A 24438-nucleotide genomic window follows, 5' to 3' on the forward strand; every position below is an offset into this window, starting at 1 on the left:
TAATGACAAGGAAAAAAGTTGTACATGTTCAGTATAGATGCAACCATTGCAGGCCTCGCTACATAGCAGCCATCAGAAACAACGTAATTTGTCCCCCCAGTATCTTTGATCTGCAGTTGGGTGAATAGATGGATGTGGAACCTGGGAATATGGAGGGCTGATTGTATTTGGTGTAATGACAGACTCCTCTAAAAGCACAGGATCCTGAGCTCATCCTGTCATGTTAGGGACTTGAAGTAGGAGTTGGTCAGAGCCTCAGCCACTGTCATCCTTTGCTCTGACTGAACAGCAGCCTTTCTTCTCTAGGAGGTTCAGAAATAGATGTATAAAGCCAACTAAACAGCTACTTGTACGGTCAACTGATTTTTGACAAAGGCGCCATGTAATTCGATGAGGAATGGAAAGTCTTTTCAACAATGGTGACAAAACAACTGAATAAAAAAGCATGGGGATGTTTCTATCTTTGTTACTACAAGGAAAATAAAGTTAAGTGCAAAAAAAAAAAGCACTGGGAAAATAATGAATCCCAAATTTACATCGCAACACACATCAGAATTAGAGATGGACCATAGTCTTAAAGCTAAAAGCTAAAAGCTAAAACTCATAAAGCTTCTAGAAGAATATAATCACAATCATAGGGTAAGAATCGACAGATGGACTTCATTAAAAAATTAGAAACTTACCAAAACACACCATGAATAGGCAAGATAGACTGTAAGAAAATATTCAGAATACAGATATCTGACAAAGGACCAGTATCTAGAACTCAGTAGAGTTCCACAACTCAGTAAGAGAGACAGCAATTTGTTCAAATGGCAAAAAACTTAAATATATCACAAAATATCTGAATAGCCAATAAGCACATGAAAATGTATTCAACACATGCTTATCAAAAAAGCTTTATATAAGAATATCCACAGCAACTTCATTTATAAAAATGGAAACAGCTCAGGCGTCCATCAAAAGAAGAACTGAAAATAAACTATAGTGTACTTGGTTGGCCAAAAAGTTCGTTTGGTTTTTTCCATACTATGGCTCCAGTAGTGCTTAGTTGTCTTTAATTTCATTTGAAACAATTTCATTGATTGTATTTTAACAGCTGTCATATCAGCATGTATTAAAAAAAAAAAACTTACTAAAACTGGTGAATTTTTGTGCAGCCATTTTAATACTGAAGACGGAAGACGATACACAACCTTATCAGCGTATTATGCTTTATTATTTCAAAAAAGGTAAAAATGTACAACTGTAATTGAACAACAATAAAGTAATTTTTTAAAAAGGTAAAAATGCAACCGAAACACAAAAAAAGATTTGCACAGTGTATGGAGAAGGTGCTGTGACTTATTGAACGTGTCAAAAGTGGTTTGTGAAGTTTTTTGGTGCTATTGACATTTTGGCCAGATAATTCTTTGCTGTGGAGCTGTGTTATGCACTGGAAGATGTTTAGCAGCACCCCGGCCTCTACCCACTAGAAGCCAATAGCAGGAGATAGCTGACATACTCAAAATATCCAAATCAATAAAGTTATTGGTGAAAATGAAAAATGTGTCTTTTATTTTACAGAAAAAATTAAGCGGACTTTTTAACCAACCCAATATTTATTCAATGAAATATATTATATACTGGGGTGGGGTGGAGGGATGGGGAGAAAAGGCACACAACTGTAATTGAATAACAATAAAAAATTAAAATTAAAAAAAGAAATATGTAATAAGAGAATAAACTACTGATATTTACAGTGGCATAGATGAATTATATACTTATTTATTATGTTAGACTCCCAAAATGTATGATTACATGAAATTCTGGAAAAGGCAAAACTAATCTATGGCAGTGGGCTGATCATATTTGATTCATTGGGGGTGGGGAGGCTGTCTGGGAAGGAGACCAAGGAAACTTTCTTGGGTAATGAAAGTGTTCCATATCTTAATTCGAGTAGTGGTTATACAGTCGACAGAGTTTTCCTTTTGTCCTCATAAATGAGTATAAAACACTTAGGGGAACATTAGATAGATTCAGGAAACCTATTCTAGGCTTATAGAAGTTTCCAGAATAAAGCTATACATAGGCCTTTATTTTCTAGACATTCTATCTGTAAAATGGGTATGTGATCTTGTTTATCTTCCCAGGAAGTTATATAGATTAGTAAACTAAAACTTATCACAATTCTTAAATACTTTGGGATAAGAAGACTAAAAAATTCAATATTTTACTATTATCAGACTCCCTCCAGGCTATAATTAAACTAGTGAGCATAATAGCCACAAGTAAGATAGGTTCTGTCCCCATGCAACATTTGAAAAGGTAGCTTCACTGCTGAACCAGAGGCAGAGTTTTGCGTTGGAGTACTTTAATATGTTTTTATATTGCATATAAAGCACACAAGCGTAAACCAGTAAGATGCCTTGCTGAAAACTACCTTTGTGAAAGCAGGCTGTAATTCTGAACAAGTTTTCAATTTTCACACTGCTGCTAGGGTAAAACATTTTAAAGAGTTTAATTTTTTACAATGGATTCAATGACATAGGATTATCTAACAAAGTAATGGCTAATCAATAGAAGGTTTAGTTGTCAGGTGAAACATATAACACACTAAAAGGGATTGATTGCCAGACTTCTCCTTATTTACTAGAAGGTATATATTTAAAATGACACAAACTTGTTACCAGGCTGCATTCTTTTAACCTTGCAAAAAGCTGCTTAAGAAATCTGTTCAGCAGCCCTATAGCAAAACAAGATATAGTATAATGAAAATGGCTGGTGATTGCAGGTTGGGGAGTGGGGAGACAGGGACCTTCAGATATATGGTAACATTAAATCAAGTCCCCAGGAAGAATATGGGACAGAAAAAGCAAACTACAAAGCGACATCTAGGAAAGCTGGAACTGGGCTTTAAAAATGTCACACAGACCTACTGAATCTCACTCAATAGATGCAAAGCTATATCTGATTTCATTCCATGTTACTCTTAGGGCAGATTTTTTTAAGAACCCATACAAATGGGCATAATAGCCTACCCCCCCCCATTTTCTTTTTCTTCTTCTTCTTCTTTTTTTAACGGTACATCCAGATTTAGCCCTGCATACAAAATGAATTGGGCCCACATGGACTTCAACCAGCATATAAGCTGTTTCCTTTATAATTTATTTACAATATCTCAAGTCTCAATATGAAAATATACTTTTTATGGTCATTGCAACCCAGGAGTTCAATAGTATTTTTTCTACTAAGTTAGTGATTACACAATTTATCAAAGCATGATTACACTGAAATAAAAATAAAACAAAACATCAACCCCCTATATAGTCTTCCTTCCTCAAAGTAATTTTAAGAAAGCTGGTTATTAAATTGCTGCTTTTTGAAGAAGGGTTTTTGTAGCTAGACACAAATTGCCAAAGCATGTTTAAAAAAAAAAGTTATTAGACTCTGAAGGATTCAGCCGAAGTGGGAAGTTAAATAAACAAATCACTTCATCAGACTTGGAAAGATCACTTTTGTCTTACTTAAGAGACCTACATTAATTACCTTTAAGGTCTTTTACATGAACTGTATAAAATAAATACAATTTATTTATTTATTTCAAATGAGGTACATCTTCCAAAGTATTAAATAATGTCTACAAATTCAAAAGCATTTTTATAAATAGGTAATTAAAACAGATGACTAAAATTAAGTCAAGCTGCAAAACATTACCCAGGATGCACTGTGATTTTTTTTTCTTTTTAATAAACATCTCAGGCTATTTTTTCTCCATCCAAAGCCCAAAGCACTTCAGGGGAAAAAAAAAAAAAAGAGGTAGGAAGTTTCGTAGGGGAAAAAGCATACATATATAATGAAATAATGCCAAACCCCCAAACTAAAGTATTTACAAGATAGTCCCCTAAGTATAGTTTGTCACATTGCAATTACACCTTGCCTACTGCCAAGTCAAAGTGCTTACTATTGCCACTAGGGGGAGAAATGTCTTAACAAAAAGCAACAGCAGATAGAGAATGGGTTTTCTTGAGCAATTATCAGAACAAAGCTCCCTTGGCTATGTGTACCTTCTAATTACTCAGTACAATTAAAATGACTAACCTAAAACAAATAGAAAAAAACCCTGCCTGCCTGATATCAGAGACTTCATTAAACCTTTCCCCCCATCAATCAAATCGGAAAGAAGGGAATGCAATCATATACAAACATTGCAGAGCTATTAAAGGAAGTAAATCAGTGAGTTTGTTTTTAAAGAAAGAAACGAAGTGGCTCTCTTGAAAAAAGAAATGTCATGGTATTTACCCATCTGGATGCTGCTTGAAAACAAATTGTCCTCCAAAGAGCAGAAATACAGTATGCTTTCTCTCAGTTCACTGACTTATGAATGACTTTTTGTTGTTGTTGTTGTTTTGTTAATACATACTATAATGTCATTTTCTGTGTCAGTGATGTACTTTTTCCTCCCAGTCATCCAACTGTATAAGGGAGCTATGTCAATCACTTTCATGCTTATCCTGGGATGTTTTCCCTTTAAGTTCTTCACTGCTGTTTTTTTGTTTTGTTTTGTTTTTTGGTGGATCTCCTCCAAGGTAATGTTTAGAAAAACATAGGAATTTGGGGAGGATGGGTATGGTGGGCAAGGGAAACAGCTACTTATTCCTTTTAAAGACTTACATAGTTCCTTTCATAAGGCCCAGTCATTAACGGAACATGACAACAGAGTCATTTTTCTTTCAGCTGACAATTGTGACATTTTTCCAACAGCGTGCAAGGTGTTGAAAACCTGGCAGCTGTTACCTCCTGGGATGAAGATACTTTTTTATCCTCCCTTGACAGTTTAACTCAGTGGGCCAGCACCTTTAAAGACTGCAAAGTATCCTTGAAGAGGATGGAAGCTTGAATTACTGCTCCCTCCCTAATCAATGTAAACCCTCACTGCAGGTGAAGTCTCCATCTATAGAGGTGCATGAGGGAGGAAAATGTAATGCCCTGAGCCAGATGGTTTTTATCTTGTTTTTAAAGAATAAAAGAACAAGCTAACAAGGGAGACAGCTACTTTGTTAGCTTCTTGGCCTCTCTCATGGCTTTGCATCCCCAGGGTTCCAGCTACACAAGAGAAAGAATACAGAAAAACGTAAACACTTAAAGAAATATAACTAGAGGGCTGGCATCATGCTGCTTTCAAAGCATTGAGAGAGCTCTACTCAATGCTTTATTTATCACTGCCCACGTTCTCAGGATGGTAAGTGGACACATACACAAAGGGAATGGGGGCTGGGGAAGGATTAGACAGAGGTCACAATTTACTCAATTACAGAGAAAGGCAGGGCTGACAGATCCTATTAGCGCCAATATGAAGGAAAGAAGGAGTTGCATGTTTGTAAGGCTACATTTTTAGAAAGTAATGAGTACTTTCATGTATCCTCCCAGGCCTTTGCCCTTGTTCGCAGATATGAATAAAGGCTGTAAAACAATTGCTATGGTTTCCTTGGCTTCACACTTTAGGAATAAAAGTAGAAAGAAAATTGTAGCTATTTTGTACATCCTTTAAATAAAAGTTCATACTTAATGCCAAGATGTAAGATTATTCTGAAAGATTAATCTGTAAGATTATTAGAAAATTAAAAGGATACATTGCCTCCCCCCCCACCCCCGCCCAAACTCTCCTGCGTTCTGATGTTGGAAATGAAATAGAAAAAAGCAAGTACACAAAATGACTGGGTGACGCAGGAAGTAGCGTCCCCTGACTTTCTCCTTCAATATTTTCTTTTTGTGCTAATGTCTTTTTTCAGGTCTTAGAATTATGGTTATGGCGGCCTCATAATACAAGTCAGGAACTGTTCTTTTCTTCTCTATTTTCTGAAAGAATTTGTGTAAGATTGGTGTTATTTATCCCTTAAATGTCTGATAGAATTCACCAGTGAAGCCATATGGGCCTTTTGATAGTTAATTCAATTTCTTTCATAGACATGGGGCTATTCAAATTTTGTTTCACCTTGTATTGTATATTTTTCAAGGAATTTATCCATTTCATCTAAGTTGCCAAATTTGGGGGTTAAAGTTTATAATATCCATTATCTTTTTAATGTCTGTAAGAATTGTAATGATACTCTCCACTAATTAAATAACTGTCCAAGTTAACACACAGTGGTCATATTTTATCAACAATGGTAAAAGCATACTTCAGAATAAAATATATAAACTATAAAATTAGTTTAAAATATCACTAAACATGGTAACTGAGCATTTTAAAATCAATGGCAAAAGAGTTCCTGAAATCCCATTAGAAGTATGTACAAGAGAATCTCAAGTATTGGCCTCCATGTGGCAAATCGTACTTACATCAATACCAGGTTTTTAAAAAGGCAGCCTTGGCTTCTTTTTACCTACATTAACTTTCTAAAGTGGGGGGCGGGGGAAGAAGACAACACAAGCAAATGGCACTTCATTATTGTCATATGCAATAGAGAAAAGAGGGCGTTTAAACAGCTTATATATTATGTCCAACATTTAAAAAATTGGCAGTGGGGTAATCAAGTTCAGGGCAGTCCTGGACAGCTGCCCTGTGACCCGCTTCTATTGACCCGTTATTCATCACTCTTCCCTACGACTGAGAGGCCGAGCTCCTAGGGAGTGACCACCACAATAGACAGACACAAGCCAACAGTAATCTGGTTCAAGCAAAAAACCAGATGGCACTGCAATAAATTTAGAAATCTGCATTCATGGGGCTGTTAAAACACCCAGAAGCTAAAAGACTCCGAGGGCCCCAGGAGGATCTCCTACTTCCCTGTTTCTAAAGGCCATTTCTCTTTCCAAGAACATTGAGTTCATGCTCTTCACAAAGAGAATGGAGATAAAACCCTTTACAAAGAAAGGGGGTGGGGAGAGCCTCCTGACCTAATTAATCTCCAGAGCTTGGATCTCAACACTGACAGAATCAGAAAAATCATTTTGGAGCACCAGAAGGGGAAAAAAAGACAAAAATGGTTAAATTAAAGTGGAAGGGGTGAAGTGAACCTGCTAAAAAGCGATGAAAAAAACCCCACATTAAATTTCTTTCAAATACTGCACACAACAGATCTTGCAAGTAGAAAATGATTCAATAATGTATGCATTTATTTTTAAAATGAATCAGATTAGTCCCATGTGTGACCTGCTGGTCCATCTGTATGTGCTGGACTTAATAGGCACGATTCTCTCTCTTGCTTCAGTTTGAAGTATGAGAGAGATAAATTTAGTTTAATTTTCAACAGATCAGCCTATCCATTTTCCAAATGGACCATCTGGATAAGCCTATTAAAATTAATTTATAACTTTGTAGAGTTAAAATTCGTTTGTTAGCTTAAACAAAGTTGCCAAAACTTTTTGTTGTGTCATTGTTTTCTGACAGTTGTCTCCACTTCCGAATTTCAATATTCAATATTGTCCTATTTATTTACATTTACAGATCAGTTATTTATTTCCAAATAATGGTGTAACACACAGTAAATAAAAAATGAGTGTCACAGTTTCAAGTAAACATGTATGTAAACTGGAGTCAGAAGGCACCAGACAACAGGCTGGTGACACTGAGGACTGATTTTCAAATCACTGACTAGCTAAATAAACCAGCTATTGTCTCTAAGCCTCCATTTTCTTGATCTGTGAACTGGAAATCATACCTAGCAACTTTACGGGGTTAATGTGAGGATTAAACGGAGTAAGTATAAGGTTCATAGTGAGTACTCAACAAATATTAGATCCCCCTTTTTCTAGAATAATGCCAATTGTATTGGCATCAATACAATTAGAATTATTCTTTACTACTGGTGCTTTTATCTTATCCAATTTTATATTAAAAATGAAAAGGTTGTATAACTGAAAAAATAAAAAAATACAAAAAATAAAATGTCACTTGTCAAAAAAAATGAATAGGTGCTATACCTATTCTCCCACAACACTGTAAGAATTCGTTCTTGGTGGCAGTGGGAGATGGAAGATGTTAGAGGCTGCTGCTACAGGTTGTAAGAGCAAATTTTCTTGACCAAATATCTATTAAGCATTTTAATTTTAAAAAAGAAAGCACTACAGAATTCAGCTTTTAACTAAAGTGTGTTATCTTTGGAGAGTGTGGAGACAGTGGTGAGTTAAAATACTTTAAGTTGTCATCAATAATGGCCTTTACTTCTAATAAAGGCAAACAAATACTACTCAGAAGGAGCTAACTCACTATAGGCAGACCCCTTCTGATTATTATTCTTTTTAATGTATGGAGAATCTTAAAAGAAATAAAAGGTTTAAAGTCAACTACTCTAAAATCTGCACTTTTAAGAAGCATTTCAAGTTATTTTTCCTAAACAAGAAGCTTATTCTTTTAGTTTTCACTACTCATAGCAATTGACTGCCCTTTGCTTGTATACCTATGATATTTTTGAAGACTGAGAAAACAATGTTACCTGATTGAAACTGATGGCTACAGCCATATCAACTTCAGAGTACTCATTTTTTTTTTAAAGATTTTATTTATTTTTAGAGAGAGGGGAAGGGAGGGAGAAAAAGAGGGAGAGAAAAGAGCAATGTGCGGGAGAAACATCGATCAGTTGCCTCTCGAACGCCCCCAACTGGGGACCTGGCCTGCAACTCAGGCATGTGCCCTGACAGGGAATCGAACCTGCGACCTTTCAGTTTGTGGCACACGCCTGACCCATTAAGCCACAGCAGTCAGGGCCAGAGAGTATTATTAATTTAAGCTCCAATGCTTAAAGAATGGCAAATTAAGGGTTTCCTGTCTTTTGTTTTGTTGTTGGTAGCCTTTTAAGTAAGACTGAATTTCATACCTGTCTAAGTGAATTCTTCTCTGGTATTATCTTCCTAGGGGGTTCGCCATTATTACAGTCTTCTCTCTCTGAGGAATTCTGTGAAAGAAAGTAAGCTTTAATTCACTTCTCATTATCTTCAATCTTATTCTGTGGGAGTAAACTGAATTACATTTCTAATTCACTAAGCTAGAATACCATGTATATTTATGCATTTATTCATTTGAAGATTTATATACATACAGACATACACTTATGTAAAGGAAAACATATGCCCATGTATATAAATAAATGTATGTAGGGATCTAGGTGGCAAGTATTTTATCTATATTTAAGTGCTGCCCAGCAAATTATATTCATTAGAAGTCTAGTTTATTGCTTTTTGAAAATGCAGTTTCTGACACTGGACACAAGAAAGCTCCAGTCTATAATTAGCTGATAAAAACTTAAACTGTCATTTTTAAATCTTCACCCAAGGACATATTTATTGCTTTTAGAGAGAGAGGGAGGGGGAGGAGAGAGACACATCAGTTGGTTGACTCTCGCATGTACCTCACCTGGGGATTGAACCCACAACCTAGGCATGTGCCCTGACCTGCAATCGAATCTGAAACCTTTTGGTTAGGGGAGGGTGCTCCAACCAGCTGGGCCACAGCGACCACGACCGCTTTTTTTTTTAAAATCCTCACCAGGGGACATACTTACTGATTTTAGAGAGAAGGGATGGGAGAGGGAGAGACATGGATGTGAGAGAGAAACATTGATTGGTTGCCCCTCATATGTGTCCTGACCAAGGGACCAAAACAGCAACCTAAGCATGTGCCCTGACCGAATCGAACTGCAGCCTTGCAGGAGTGTCCAACCTGCGGCTAGTGGGCCACGTGTGGCCCAGATTGGCTATGAATGTGGCCCAACACACATCGTAAATTTACTTAAAACTTGTTTTTTTTTTTGCTCATCAGTTTTTGTTAGTATTTGTGTATTTAATGTGTGGCCTAAGACAACTCTTCTGGTGTGGCCCAGAGACTCCAAAAAGTTGGACAGGATGACACTCCAATAGAGTTACATGGGCCAGGGCTATAAATAATTAATTTTAAACTACATAGTAAATGTTTGGTTGATACAAGTTCTCAAAGTCTGATTCCTAAAAGGTAGTTCTTTCTCTTCCTCTTCTCAGATTTGATTTTCTTATTAAAAATAGCGTAGTACTTAGCTCAAAACAACTTTTAAACAGTAGTTTAAGATTTGAGCCCATTCTTGCCACTATCACCTCAAACAGCAGTTAGAAAACCCTAAAATGTCAATGGGATTTTTAAATACTTAAGAAGGGGGGAGCCCATTTGAAAGCGAGTTTAAAATTCTAAGTATCAACAGAGTAAAAAAGTCAACCTACGGAATGAGAGAAAATATTTGTAAATCATATATCTGATAAAGGATTAATATACAGAATACACAGAGAAGTTATAAAGCTCACACAAACAACCAACCCAATTAAAAAATGAGCAAAGGCCTTGAACAGACATTTCCTTAAAGAAGAAATACAAATAGTCAAAAAGCACATGAAAAGATGTCCAACATCTCTGATCATTTTGGAAATGCAAATCAAAACTACAAGGAAATATCACCTCACGTTCACTAAGAAGGCTACTATCAAACAAAGAAAGAAAAACAGAATGGTAAGGACGTTGAAAAATTGGAACTCTCGTGCACTTTTGGTGGGAATATAAAATGGTACTTTTTTTGTAATGTACTGCTATGGGAAACAGTATGGTGAGTCCTCCAAAAATTAAAAAGTAGAATTACCAAATGACCCAACAATTCTACTTCTGGGTATATGCCCCAAAGAACTGAAAGCAGAGTCTCGAAGAGATATTTGTACATCCGTGTTCATATCAGCATGATTCACAATAGCTAAAACATGGAAGCGATCCAAATACCCACTGATGAATGAAGGGATAAGCAAAATGTGGTATATACGCACAACGGAACAGTGTTCAGCCTTAAAAAGGAAGGAGATTCTGATGCATACTACAGCATGGATGAAACTTGAGGGCATTATGCTGAGTGAAATAAGCCAATCTCAAAAAGATAAACAAACACTGTATGATTAGACATATGTGAGATACTTAGAACAGTCAAAATCAGGGACTGGGAGAAGGGATGAGCGGGGAGTTATTTAATGAGTAGAGAACTTCAATTTTACAAGACAAAAGGAGTAATGGAGATGAATGGGGATGAATGAATGTATTTAACACCACTGAACACTTAAAAATAGTTAGATGGTACAATTTATGTCATGTGTATTTTAACACCAAAAATAATTTTAAAAATCTGGTAAACAGCACATGTAAATCACTATATTCAAGGTAACAACATGAAATCCAAACAAATACATGCTATTTGGGTTCTATTTTCCACAACTACATTTGTAATCTTAATATTTTAAAATTTACAGTTGATATATTCATTATATTACACATATTCATCACATGCTAGTGGGGAGTTACTTTATTTTTAGATCAAGAGATTCTTTCCTACATATGAGTTTACCTGAAAATTTTCATACAAGTATAAAATCATCAGTACAGTATAGGATCAAAACTATATTTTAAACTTAGATATTAGGTATACTTTTTGGTTTGTATTAAATACTGGATTTTAAAAGATATTTAGAGATAAATGTCATACATATATGATGTCATTTAAAGGCTCCTGTACCTCTGTGGCTAACGGTCTGCGTGTGCTTCATGCATTACCTTCAGTTAGCTTGACAGGCCAGCACCGTTCCTTTGTACACTGTTGGAACTAAGGTGTTCCTTTTGGACAGAAATCTCTTATGAAGTTTAACTTGGTATTTTACATTAGTGATGATCTCTAAGGTAAAGGTCCCTAAAATTAAGACAAAGAAGAAAAAACATGCTATGGTATAAGCAAGGGACAGAGACTCAGTAACTTAAGAGTTCTAACTGCTTTTCTCCCCATTTTTTAAAAAAGGGAATATAGACTATCTACTAAGAAATGAGGAAGAAATATAGTTAATGACTATAAAACATTCCGAATACGGAAAGTAGCAACGTATGCCATAAGAGAATCAAAGGAGGGCAAAGGTCAATTTATATAAAGGCATACCTACCTAGTCTTATTAAAAACTGAAGGCAAGACCCTCCACAAGCAAGAAAGATTACAGGGTTAATCTTTTCTGGTGTTCTGGAACCAAGTGCGCAATACATTTGAGGTATGCCTGTGCTCACTTTATTGCGGTGGCCAGCTACTGACCCTGCAATATCTCTAAGGGATGCCTATATTTAACTTTTTTGTTTCTTTAAGTATAGATCACTCTTTTAAATACTAAAATTAAATGTCTTATGTAATAAAAACTTAAGCCAGTATTCAATTATAACTGTATGCAACTAAGCCAGTATTCAATTATAACTGCATTCAATTAAGCCAGTGTTCAATTATAAACTTATAATTTGGAAGTAACTATTCCCCAAACCATGAAGTTCCACCTTTCTTTAAATAAAATACCTTTTCAGATAACCAAAACCTGTTTAATTCAATGTAAGGTCCTACATTTCAAAATTAACTATGTTTTGTTAAAATGTCATAATAATAAATTTGAAAGCCTAAATATTTTTTGGTGGAAGTTTGTTATACTGAAGATTATAAATCACATTTTTACCCTACAGGTGCTTGGGATAAAACAAAATTGATGGTAAACTCTCCACACTAAATTACACAGTGAAAAGCAGTGATAGGAACCCTAACAGGATGAACAGTAACTATCTAGCTTATATGCACAATTTTCCACCTCTTGACCCTCTATTTTATCTGATTTAGATGGGGAACTACTGAGCGGGTATTATGAGAACATCTAAGATACGAGAAGGTGAAGGGAGCTTAAAGGATAATTATTGTCTGAGAGCAGGACACAGAGCTGTAGAGGAGTTCCTTTCCTACCAGGGCAAAAGTGTATGTGTGTATATCTATATATCTATATATAAATATATAGATACCTTTACATATATATGCATAAAACATTATATATATTGTGTTGTTAAAAAGTGTAACTCAAACAGGAAAAAGAGAAAAACAAACATTGTTACAGCTAGTTCTTTTTGGGTAGATTAATCCAACATTTTAACCCTGGACCATCCACCACAAGAAAGCAAATCAAGACAAAAAATTCAACTCTGCTGTTATATAAAATAGAGGTAGTGACATTAAACAGTCATGAAGTAAGGAGCAAGGAGTAAAGTGCCCCCCCAATAGTGAAGAGGAGAGTGAGAAAGCCAGTGAGTAAGAGATGAATAGCTCTACAGCCTGGAGGGTGGTGGTATACACGTGAAATGGCCATGTAGACCAGAGTGGTCACCTCTGGTTCTCAAAGTCTATCACTCTCCAACATCACCCAGGGGAGCTCTGCTAAACGGTTACTCCTTGTATATTTAACTATGATGCATCCTAACAAGCAATGTTCACAACTGCCCTGGGTCATCAAGCTAAATTATGTCCAATAAGTTCTATTTAAGGGTAACTAATTAATGCAAGGAAGACTCACCGAACAAATTAGCATGAGAAAGACAAATAACACTATAGTTACATAATGCCAAAATATTTCTCCATAAGGTATTTAATAATTACAAAAGAAAAAAAGTAAACTCACATTAGAGAGATTTGGCAGACATCATCTTAACATTATGTACTTCTTGATATGATACACTGAGAAGAACACATTATTACTCGTGAGATAACCTTGCCAAAAACATATAACCTCAATCTGATCATGAGAAAACATCAGGCTAAACCAAATTGTGGGACATGCTATAAAGTCTGTACTTAACAAAAATGTCACGAAATACAAAGGAAGATTAAGGAACTATTTCAAGTTAAAGGAAACTAAAGAGACATGACAACTGAATTCAACTTGTGATTGGAGATTATTTAGGGGAGCTGAAACAAAATTGATGGTAAACTCCTCTATACGGAAGTAGACAGTGAAAATAGTGATCTGACCTAAAAGAATGAGTAGTAACTATGTCTAGCCTATATCCACATTTTCTTCCTCCTGACCCTCTATTTTATTTTATTTTGATGGGTATTGAGCAGGTATTAGGACATCATCGTACTATAAAGGACATCACTGGACTGCAAAATTTTAAATAAGGTCTTTAGATGAGCTAATAACACTGTATCAATGTTAATTTCCTGATTGTTTCCCCACTTTTAAAATTCACATACAGAAAAATTCACTGTTTTTTCAGTGTATAGTTCTGTGAGTTTCGACAAAAGCTTACAGTGTAACTCCTGCCACAATGAAAACGTGAAGCAGTTCTTTCACTCCTCAAGTTCTCTAGCACTGCCCCTTATAGTCAATCCTTTCCCCAGTAATCACTTACTTATTTTTGTCTCAATAATTTTGTTTACAAAATGTCATAAAATGGAACCATACAGTATGTAATTTTTTGAGGCTGTCTTCTTTTTTCACTTAGTATAACATAGTTGAGATTCATTTGTGTTATTGCATACCTCAGTAGTTCTTCTCATTGCCAACTAGTTATTGTATGAATGTACCACAGTTTGTTCACACATTCAATTTCCTAATTTTGATCATTTGTACTGTGATTATTTAAAATGTCCTTGTTTTCAGGAAACATACAATGAAACATTTAGGGGTAAAAGGATATTATGTCTGTAACTTTCAGATGGCTCAGAAAAATAGTAAGTAGATGTGAGTATATACATGTGTATGTATAAATAAGAGATAAAACCAATGTGGTAACATGTTAACATATGGAGAATCTGTGTGAAAAGTATAAGGGGATTCTTTGTACTATTTCTTTTAACTTTTTGTGAACTTGAAATTATATCAAAATAAAAATTAACAAAATAGATGAAACCTAGAAGAAAATATGTTAAGGAATAGAAAAATAGCCCTAGCTAGTGTGGCTCAGTGGCTTGAGCGCAGCCTGCAAATCAAAAGGTCACTGGTTTGATTTCCAGTCGGGGCACATGCCTGGGTTGCAGGCCAGATCCCCAGTTGGGGGCGTGTGAGAAGCAACCAATCAATGTATCTCTTGCATGTTTCTCTCCCTCTCTTTCTCACTCCTTCCCCTCTCTCTAAAAGTAAATCAATAAAATCTTTTTTTAAAAAGAAAGAAAACTAGAGGTCAGATAAATGAAAAATAAATTTTGGGGGGAAGACTCCATCAAATATAAGTAAAAGTTATACTCTACCACTTAACCCTGAGCCAACTAGAAAAACCTGACTTCTCACAACTCATTCACAACATTCAGATGGAAAGTTTCATTATAGTAAATTATGTGCATAACGTGTAGTCCTGGAGAAACAATATTGTATAAATAGCAGCATTATATTAAAATATTTCTAGAAAATTCTATAGAACTTGTTGTCTTTAATATTAACTTAAATATTTATCTCTTAGCCCAGCACTTACTAGCTAATATTTAAAAGGGGCAGAATAAAAGCCTCACTGATAACTTCGAATTTAACTTCAAACTGAAAGCATTTCGGTTGTAACTCCTGCAGACACTATAATAGAGCTTTGGGTAGGAAAAAGTCAATAAAATGAAATATTGCTAAAGCTCATACATTAAATCTCAGGGATGTATTTTGGATAAAATGTTTCTAGAAGTAACCTGGGGGTAAATAAAAAGGAAGCACATCAAAAAACTATTTAGATGATAAACTTAAACTGTCTCAAAATCAACATACCCAATTTTAAAACACCCTTTTATTATTCTCACCCATTCTAGGCCAGCTCTTCTTACCCTTCAAACTTTGCTTTCCATCCCACAAGCCCTCAGTCAACTTTTACTCTCCTTCCCCCCTTTTCCTTGAATGTATCTAGCCAATTCAAGTCTTCAGTTTTTCCTGTGAATTGCCTATTTTAATAGTTTTGCATTTCCGAGGCTCCTACTCTAGTCTAGACTACCAACCCCTCTTACCAAGTGCTGTTACACTTAGATAGCCTTCTGATATCCTTGCCTACATCTATATCTGATCCATTCTATACAAACATTGTCCAAATCACTGTTCTGAAAAGACGCTATGCCCCTGCCCAAAAACCTTTTATAGCTCTCTGTCACCTGCAAGATAAGTCCAAACTTAGGACAGCATCCACAATCTGGCCAACTTAAATTTCTATCAAAGTCTTCTGCACCATTTACATAACGTTATTTATCCTTCTCTAAAATAAAACATCTCTGTGCTTCTGCTAATTCTATTCCCTCTTTCCTAATCTCTTTACTACTAATATTCTGATTCAAGAGTCAACAGACTCTGAGAAGGCCATGCTTATCTCCTGCCTCACAGTTCCATCCCACCCAGGCCCAGGTGAAATTAATTACTCTGAATTAGCATTTTATTTCTACTTTGGCACTTATTCTTTCTATGTTATATCTCTGTACGAACAAGCTTCTCACTCCCCACCCTATGCTGTAAGGTCCTTCAGGGCAGGATCAGCTTCTTTTTCATCTTCATTTCCCAGTATCTCAGCATAAAAAACTTGAGAATATAATGTGAGTTTTAAAATGTTTGTTGGATTAAATACTGTTACCAGATTAATCTTTCTTAAACACTATTGTCATGGTGGTCTTTTTTTCCTCAAAAACTTTTAGTGGTTCTTGGTTTCTATGAAATTAAATATGAAGTTCTGTGCCTGGTTTTCAAGACCTTCCAGAATTTTCTGCCGTATTACTTCATTACTTCCCTCAACATACATTTTCTGCCCTAGTGAAGCAAGTTTCTTCATAGACTCAATGATATGTGATATGATCTTGAAACTTTCAGGCTGCAAAAACCCTTAATTCTAATCTAGTTCACTGTACAATTATAAACATAAGAAAGTTACTTAATCTATTTAAGTCCTACTCATTCCTCTTTTTTTTTTAGGTTTTATTTATTTATTTTCAGAGAGGGGGGAGGGAGGGAGAAAGAGAGGGAGACAAACATCAACTGGTTGCTTCTCACAGGTCCCCAAATGGCACTTATCCACTGAGTAACACCAGCCAGAGCTGTCCTACTCATTCTTAAAACAAATTTCAACTGTCATCTCCGAGAAACCATACGACTCCGTTTTACTCTACTGGAAATTTCTTAACAATTTTGTTTTGGTCTACAATTAGATAATTATTTGTATGTTATGCTCAACTACCCAATAAAATTGAAAGCTTATTGGGCAAAGTCTTTGTGGCTTTGTGGCTACCTCCCAACATATTAGATAATATATAGAAAATAAGGGCTTGATTAAAAAAAACCAAAAAACCCTGAAACCCTATACCCACATGCTCCAGTTAGCTTTAAAAATGATGTTCAGAGCTGAGAAACTTCAAAGTGATAGCCCAACTGCAGTCCTCCCTTCCCACCACTCAAAATGCCAGTATGGTCGTTCAGCATGAATTAGCAAACTCCTACTTTAAATAAAGCTTTCTTTCTTTCTTTCTTTCTTTTTTTTGCAAATAAAGTTTTATTGAAACTTAGCCTTCCCATTCACCCATTCATTTGCCTTTTGTCTATGGCTGCTTTCACATCACAATGGCACAAGTGAGTAGCCATGACAGATCCCATGGCCCACAAAGCCTCCAGTGCTTATTACCAGGTCTTTTACAGAATAAGTCTGCAGACACTTGATTAAGGAGGAAAAGTTCTTCTGTGGACAAGCAAAGCATTCCTAACTTTTCAGAGGTTTCTAGTGTCAAAAACAAGAAGTTAGAGAGACTTTGAAAGTAGTAAACAGAAGTTTCATGACTGGGGAAATATTCTCCATGACCTAGTAAGTGGCTTATTTACTGTGTTCAGTTATCTGTTCGAACACACACTCCTGATGGCACGGATAATTAAGAGTTGATTATATAATCAAATGAAAATCTAAATTAATTTACACAGTGATGAAAAGTCAAGTCACTCATAATGACTTATAATAACCTTTGAGTAAGCAGCTTGCTCAAGGTTGGATGGTGCAACAGCACCTAAGCTTCTTTGAAGGAACGAACAGAATAACCAGCTCCCAAAGTAGAAGTAATGCTTCCCACCTATGCCACATTCTTCATTGGGAGAATTCAAAGGACTCTGTAACCAGGAAAATTATATCATTTTAGCAAAGCTGGTAAATTGTGGTGAACTATAACTGATTTTAAACACATTTTAAAAATGGAATAATTTGTTCGTTATCATGTAGAACGACAACCCTCATTAAGAATAAAATCTTGAGACCAGTTTCCAACAGCTACTTGTAAATATCATATAGCAGGCTTGACTGGTAAATTAGTAATTGGATTAATATTTTCCCATTAACTTATTATATGATTTGGAGCTAATTATAGTCTCTAAATATATATGACTTACACTTTTCAAAAGTAGAAACAATTATTCTTCTACAAGGTTAAAAGGTAATTTAGCTACATAAAAATCATTCAAACTCTTCAATGAAAGGTGACATAATTAAACACTGTGTATATATGTGTGTTCAAACAAATTTTAACTAATCCTTCTAGGATACAATAGGAAAAATTTAGGTCACAAGTTCAGAAGCTGACTAAAGAATCCTACTCAAGAATGAGTTTTAGGGAGGACCTGGAAAGATAATGTTTTCCAGCATGTTTTCATGAACACTGTTCTCCAGCAGGTTTATCATTTGACACACTCATTAAACCACAACCATATCAAAGCCTCCCCATATTGCTAAACTTCAACAAGATCTACCAATTAAAGCTTTCAAGAAGTGATATTTTATAGTAATACACCAACTGAACCAGATATAATGGACAGCACTCTCAGGGAGAACCAAACACACAAGACTTCCATTAGTACTGCCTTACTCCCTATGACAGAAGTAAAAAAAAAAAAAAAAAAAAAAAAAAGCCAAGTGGGCCCCCCCCCGCCCACTATATATGCTGTCCGACACTAATTATAAAATACTACAGATGCAGCCTTTCTCAAATGCGAAGGGATTGTGTACATTTGCAAAGAACAACTATTTTTTATGCTTCCAAATTCTTAATCCTGTTTGGAGCTGTCAGTGGGGGTTAATGGAAGCCTTGGATAGGAGAATTCCAATCTGGTTGGCAGATGGATAGGTTGGTTATAGCTGCATAACTATGTCTTGCCTGCAGGCACAATTCAGAACACTGTTAAAGCAATATAAAGTCTCTGTCAAGCTGAACCATTTGGATCAGTAGCAAGGAGAAATAATAATAAAAAAGAAGTTCATTTCTGGGCCTTGTGCATTTATGCTAGTATGCAGAAACTGATTAATTGTCATAGTGTGCTGGTCTTCTATACCTCAGATTTCTACTTCTGGAGTAGGTTTTGCATGCTAATATAATCATTCTCCCTCTTGAGACATTAGCAAATAATCAAATGAAAAACAGGATCATAATTTACTGAGATTCAAGCAATTCTCTATGCAAATTTGACTTGTTATTGCTGCTGCCTCGTTAATCTGAATGCCTTTGACAAACTCCTTTGATTTATGAACTCGTGACAACTCCAATGTGTATATATTTTGCTAGATTGACATTATCATTAAGAGTGGGTGGACTGAGCTCACATGAATGGCTGGTTTTATTCGCTGGTGTCTGCTGCTCAACAGCTGAGCATCTCCTCCTCACAAAGCCCCTGAGCGTCAGGCTCTTCCCATCTTCCCATCCATTCATCATCTCGATGTTAATTGGCCCAGGCTTTAAGCAAATTTTCAACACGATTTAAAGGCACGATGACACTGATTACTGACCCTCTGCCATACGGTGCCTATTGATTAACCTGACAGAGATGATGAGCTTGAGGGAAACTAGGTGTGTGGGGACCTCAGGGGGGGAAATATATTGTCTATTCAGGCAAACACTTGTCATTACCTCACAAGCCAGAATTTGCACAGCATACATTCTTAAAACACACTACTGCTTTAACACCTACAGCTAATGCAGAAAGTGCTCTGTATTCAGAGATATTACATATATGTCATGTCATAGCACATGGCACATTCAGTATTTAGAAGAACTCCCCAGATAGATGGCTGCCTTTCAACCAATTATGTTTGTGTTGGCTGATGTATTTTAGGTTAAATTCAAAGAAAGTGCTAGGTGGCCTCGTAGTGTTGTCTCACATCAGAAAAGAATTAGAACAGGAAAACAAACTAGGTTCTTGAAAAGAAATAGAGGAAGTAGAAAGGAAGGAGTAAAATCATCTGCTGCCATTCTACCACTACTATAATAAGCTGCCATTCTATCATTAAAATAAGTACTCTTAAAACGGAAGAAAACAACAGCCTGATTTTACAAATTGTATTTTCTGGTCTTTAAATACTGCTACCTGATTCCAACTGTCAAACTATTCCTGGCACAGGAATTACCAATAACTGAATATTTAAAAATAAAGCTGAGTAATACTTAAGTCTAACAAACATACCCCTTAAATTCTTGCTTGCCATTTTCAACAACGGCTGTATAAACTGCTGTACTTACGGAAATTGCGCAGGACATTTGAAGGTAAGCTTCATGAAAAAACTAAACACTTTCTGATTCAAGAAAAAATGTGGAAGTTCATCATTAATAGTTACTAACCATATACATTTGTAACAAACAAAAACCTGCTTTACAATATTGCTATATCTGCAAATTTACACCAGCAAAGTCATGCAGCACACTCTCAAGGATCTGACAAAAACCATCCTTAGATAGGCAAGGTTCTTATTTAAAACAAAGCTAACAAAATATGCTCCCTCTGGCCACACATATCACCTTGTTTACTTACGAGTCCTGGGGGGACAGCCAGTATACAATTTTAAACACGAAGATTTTGGAGCAGCACTAACAGTTATTTCAAAGCTAAAATAATAGAAAACTGAACAGCCCAGCTGTAGTCCCTATTACAGTGACATGGGCTGTTAATGTAAGAGATCAAATGTTTTTCAAGTCAAACAGCATTGGTGCCTGTTATACTGGAACATGGAGCTTACTCCCTAAAAGCCTGCCTCCTGCTCTTTTAAGATAAACAAGCTCAACTAAGCACTGAGATGCTCTGATAAGGATGGAAGAGAGGAGCTGCACCAGAGTGACAAGGCAAGGGCATGAAGGAACAGCACTGCTTTTGTTAACTTTCAAGTTATAGACTATATCATCATATAGCATTGAATATTTCACCATTAAAAGTATAGCTATAGGAGGACAAATTTCTACCAATAAATATGGGGACAAAAAAAGGTAAAAACAGTTACCTCTGTTTTGTGAATAGGAGAGAGATTATACAGCAGTCTGAACACATTCAGCTTTGTGACTTCTTAATCAAAGATTTGAACATCAACTTAGCAATAACTATAAGTATATAAAAGAGTTTGTAATTATGTTAATATGATCCATATCAAAAGTAAAAGGTATTTTTTTACTCTAAAGGTTTAATTTAAAAACAAAAATACTTCATACCCTGCCCTTTCAAGTAGTTTTTTTTTAAACATTTTATTCTGTTTAACCAATGCAGTCACCACACCTATTTATAAAACGTAGCTTAATATTTCTAAAACCCCAACTGGCTTGCAAAGGGGGCTTTTATATACTACTGTAGGTTGTTTTTCTTGACAGAACTAAGATGACTATAGCTCGTTCAGAAAAAAATGAGTTTCATGCGTATGTTTTTACTGTTCAAAATACAATGCCAGCACACAAAGTGGTTAAACAAGCTCAGTAAAATGAATAAAAATTCATCAGGGGAATTGGGATAGAAAGACATACATAATAGTAAGTTTTTAAAAAGCTCACCTATCACATGAACCTTTAAATATACATATTTTTTCTTACTTTTAAATCTACATAAATCACAAAGATTTTTTTTTTTCCTTTTCAAGATAAAACCTTTATGATTAGGTATTTAGGACAAATTCTTTCATGCCACAATTTTCTTTGCTGCCATATTTACACAATATTTCATCCAGAGATCCTCTGCATATAGTTTTGTGTAAATTAAGAGGCAAACATTTGCTTCTACTAATAAGGACATCTGGTTATTTTTGTAACTCAAAGACATCTGCATTCTGTAGATCTTCTTGATTTTTCAAAATCAAGAACTACAGAACCCTTAGGACATAAAGTTCAAATCCTTTCTCTCTGCAGAATAATTATTTCTGTTACCCTTGTTCCTGATTAGTTTTCTGCTAAAGGACTTTCATCACCTTGGATATCTTCCTTGCTTTGGAATTCTCATTTTATTATAATTCAACAATATTGTGAAAGAAATTTAAGGTTCCTATAAATTGATAAACTATAACATCTCCAAATGTCTACCCATTTAAATTGTGATACCCCCACATGTCAACCCATTTTGGAATGAAAATAAAATCATACCACATAAATAAATACATTTCTGAAAACCAAATTGGACTAAGTTAAGATTTACATTTAGGTGTATATTTATTTCTATTGTAAATGGTACCTTATTTAATCCCTCACTTTTTTCTTCTTATTATTTATTTATGCTCTACACCTGAAACTAACATAATATTGTATGTCAATTGTAACTGAAAAATATTTTTAAATCATTTCAACAAAGTAAAAAAAATAATCTATGGAATTATAATCTTATGGCTTTTCCCACTAATTATACAACATTAATGAATTTCAGGTCTTTAAGTTTATAAATACCATCTCCTCTCACTGACTCATATAGACTTCTGGTTCCTAAGTGTAAAAAACATCATGGTCTAACATAGGTATTAAAGGGTATGTCTTAAAGAATAACAACTTATCAATAAAAAAATCAAACACCACATTTTGTTTCATATCCCTTGCTTTCCCTCTTAAAATTCCAAGAACACTAACTATATCCCTTATTCAAGATATTTGAATTTAAGCTACAACTTTTGCTTTTATTATAAATTCTGCTTTCTCATTTTCTGTTCATTGCCACTACAATTTTTTTTAAAAAGTACAACAAGGGGAAATATGTTTTTACACTGAAAACAGCTAACATAATTCACATAGACTGAATTATCTATCATAGGTCTCTAAGTAGCCAAACACCAAGGTGGAATTGGCCTAAAGGGTTTAAAATTTAAGTGAGAAGGCTTCTATTTCTGAAGGGTCAAAGGCTAACCACACCAATTAATGTCTTCAGTTTTTCATTTGTTAATATTACCAAACAACAAAATGAAAATAAAACCAAAACAGATTAGCTTAGATTTCTACCAGGAGTAGTTGAACAAATTTATTTAGAAAGATGGTCAATTTTACTGCCCCAGGAGAGACAACCTTATAGGTTTGTTTTTTCTGTAACAATGAAACTGGTTTCTACTTAAAGGATATGTTTGTCTGTTATTCCAACAAAATTTTTTCTCAACTATGCTCTTACACTATTAGAATGTTAGAGAATGGTTATATACCTTTAATCTGCCATTTTGCTAAGGATACAGAATTTTGTGCATTTCTGAGAAATCCTACCAATAGTTTTATTATGGTGTGTTCACCTTTCCCCACCATAAGTGTTCTTTTTTAAAATCTTCACCCAAGGATATGTTTATTGATTTTATTTTTTTTAGGGAGAAAGGAAGTGTGGGGGTGGGGGAAGAGAGAGAAACACTGATCCAGTTGCCTCCCATATGCACCCCAACAGGGGATCAAACTCATAACCTAGGTATGTGCCCTGACCAGGAATTGAAACTGCAACCTTTTGGTGTATGGGACAACGCTCCAACCAACCGAGCAACCCGGCCAGGTCACTCACCATAACTTTCTAATCTAAAGAATCAAAAGAAATCAACATTATTTTTTCAGAATTACTTGATAAGTCACTACAACTACAAAAAGCAAGTTTTACTATCACTTAGCAGGAAAAAAGTGTTTTCTTTAGAAATAGTAATGATTTTTTTTGTTAAGGAAAAAAGTGAGAAATAATCCAAATGTTCTAGAATTATTCTGTCTTGGACCAGCATCTCAATTTTAAAATAGCCTTTTTGTTTAATTACTTACCACAGCCCTGTTTGGTGTGGCTCAGTGCATTGAGCACAGGCCTGAGAACCAAAGGTGTGCTCGTTTGATTCCCAATCAGGGCACATGCCTGGGTTGCAGGCCAGGTCCCCAGTAGGGGGTGCTTGAGAGGCAGCCACACATTGATGTCTCTCTTTCTCCTTCCCTTCCCCTCTTTTTAAAGATAAATAAGTAAAATCTTTAAAAAAAATACCATAATTACTTAATTAAATGATTAGCCAATTTAAACTGAGCTAATTTTAATCAATGATCTTTTAAAATCTGCTCTGAGTATCATCAATAGCACTTTGTTGTGTTATGGAAAAAATCACTAACTTCATAGTTTGGTAATGGTGATTGGTTTAACAGATATCAAACATTAGTTTTAATACCATAATACTTGTTCTTATAGTACAGAACCTTTGAATATCCTAATAGCCAACTTTGGTATTAAAGTTTGTTTTGTTTGCCACAGGTCCCTCTTGTGGAAACCAATGTACTTCTTGCTCCTGCAGACAATGAAGGAACAGATGACTTCAAAACCAGTTGCCTATCACTGACTGCTGTACAAAGGACATTCTGGGTAGTGGTCAGTAAAGAAAGCAAAGCCAATTCTAAATGCCAGTAGTTTCCAGCATCTCCTTTCCTTCTGGGCGGAATGAAGTCTGCAAGCACTGACTGGTGGGTC

At 35.4% G+C, this 24438-nt stretch overlaps 1 protein-coding gene across 9 annotated transcripts in view; it reads right to left on the reverse strand.

The window, feature by feature from the left end:
* The window catches only part of BTRC (beta-transducin repeat containing E3 ubiquitin protein ligase), a 172185-nt gene that overhangs the window by 69802 nt on the left and 77945 nt on the right, over window positions 1–24438 (reverse strand). For 4 of the 9 annotated variants that reach the window (XM_024555720.3, XM_024555718.4, XM_071221160.1 and 1 more), the window contains one exon: window positions 8799–8876. The exons of 2 other annotated variants lie outside the window; for them this stretch is intronic. In XM_024555720.3, coding sequence (XP_024411488.1) covers window positions 8799–8876 — 78 coding nt within the window. Of the gene's footprint in view, window positions 1–8798; window positions 8877–11533; window positions 11627–20537; window positions 20731–24438 lie in introns of those variants that run through there. 3 more of the 9 variants (XM_053922362.1, XM_053922364.1, XM_053922363.1) reach the window with 3 other exon arrangements.

The sequence above is a fragment of the Desmodus rotundus genome, chromosome 4 (assembly GCF_022682495.2).
Source record: "Desmodus rotundus isolate HL8 chromosome 4, HLdesRot8A.1, whole genome shotgun sequence".
NCBI lineage: Eukaryota > Metazoa > Chordata > Mammalia > Chiroptera > Phyllostomidae > Desmodus > Desmodus rotundus.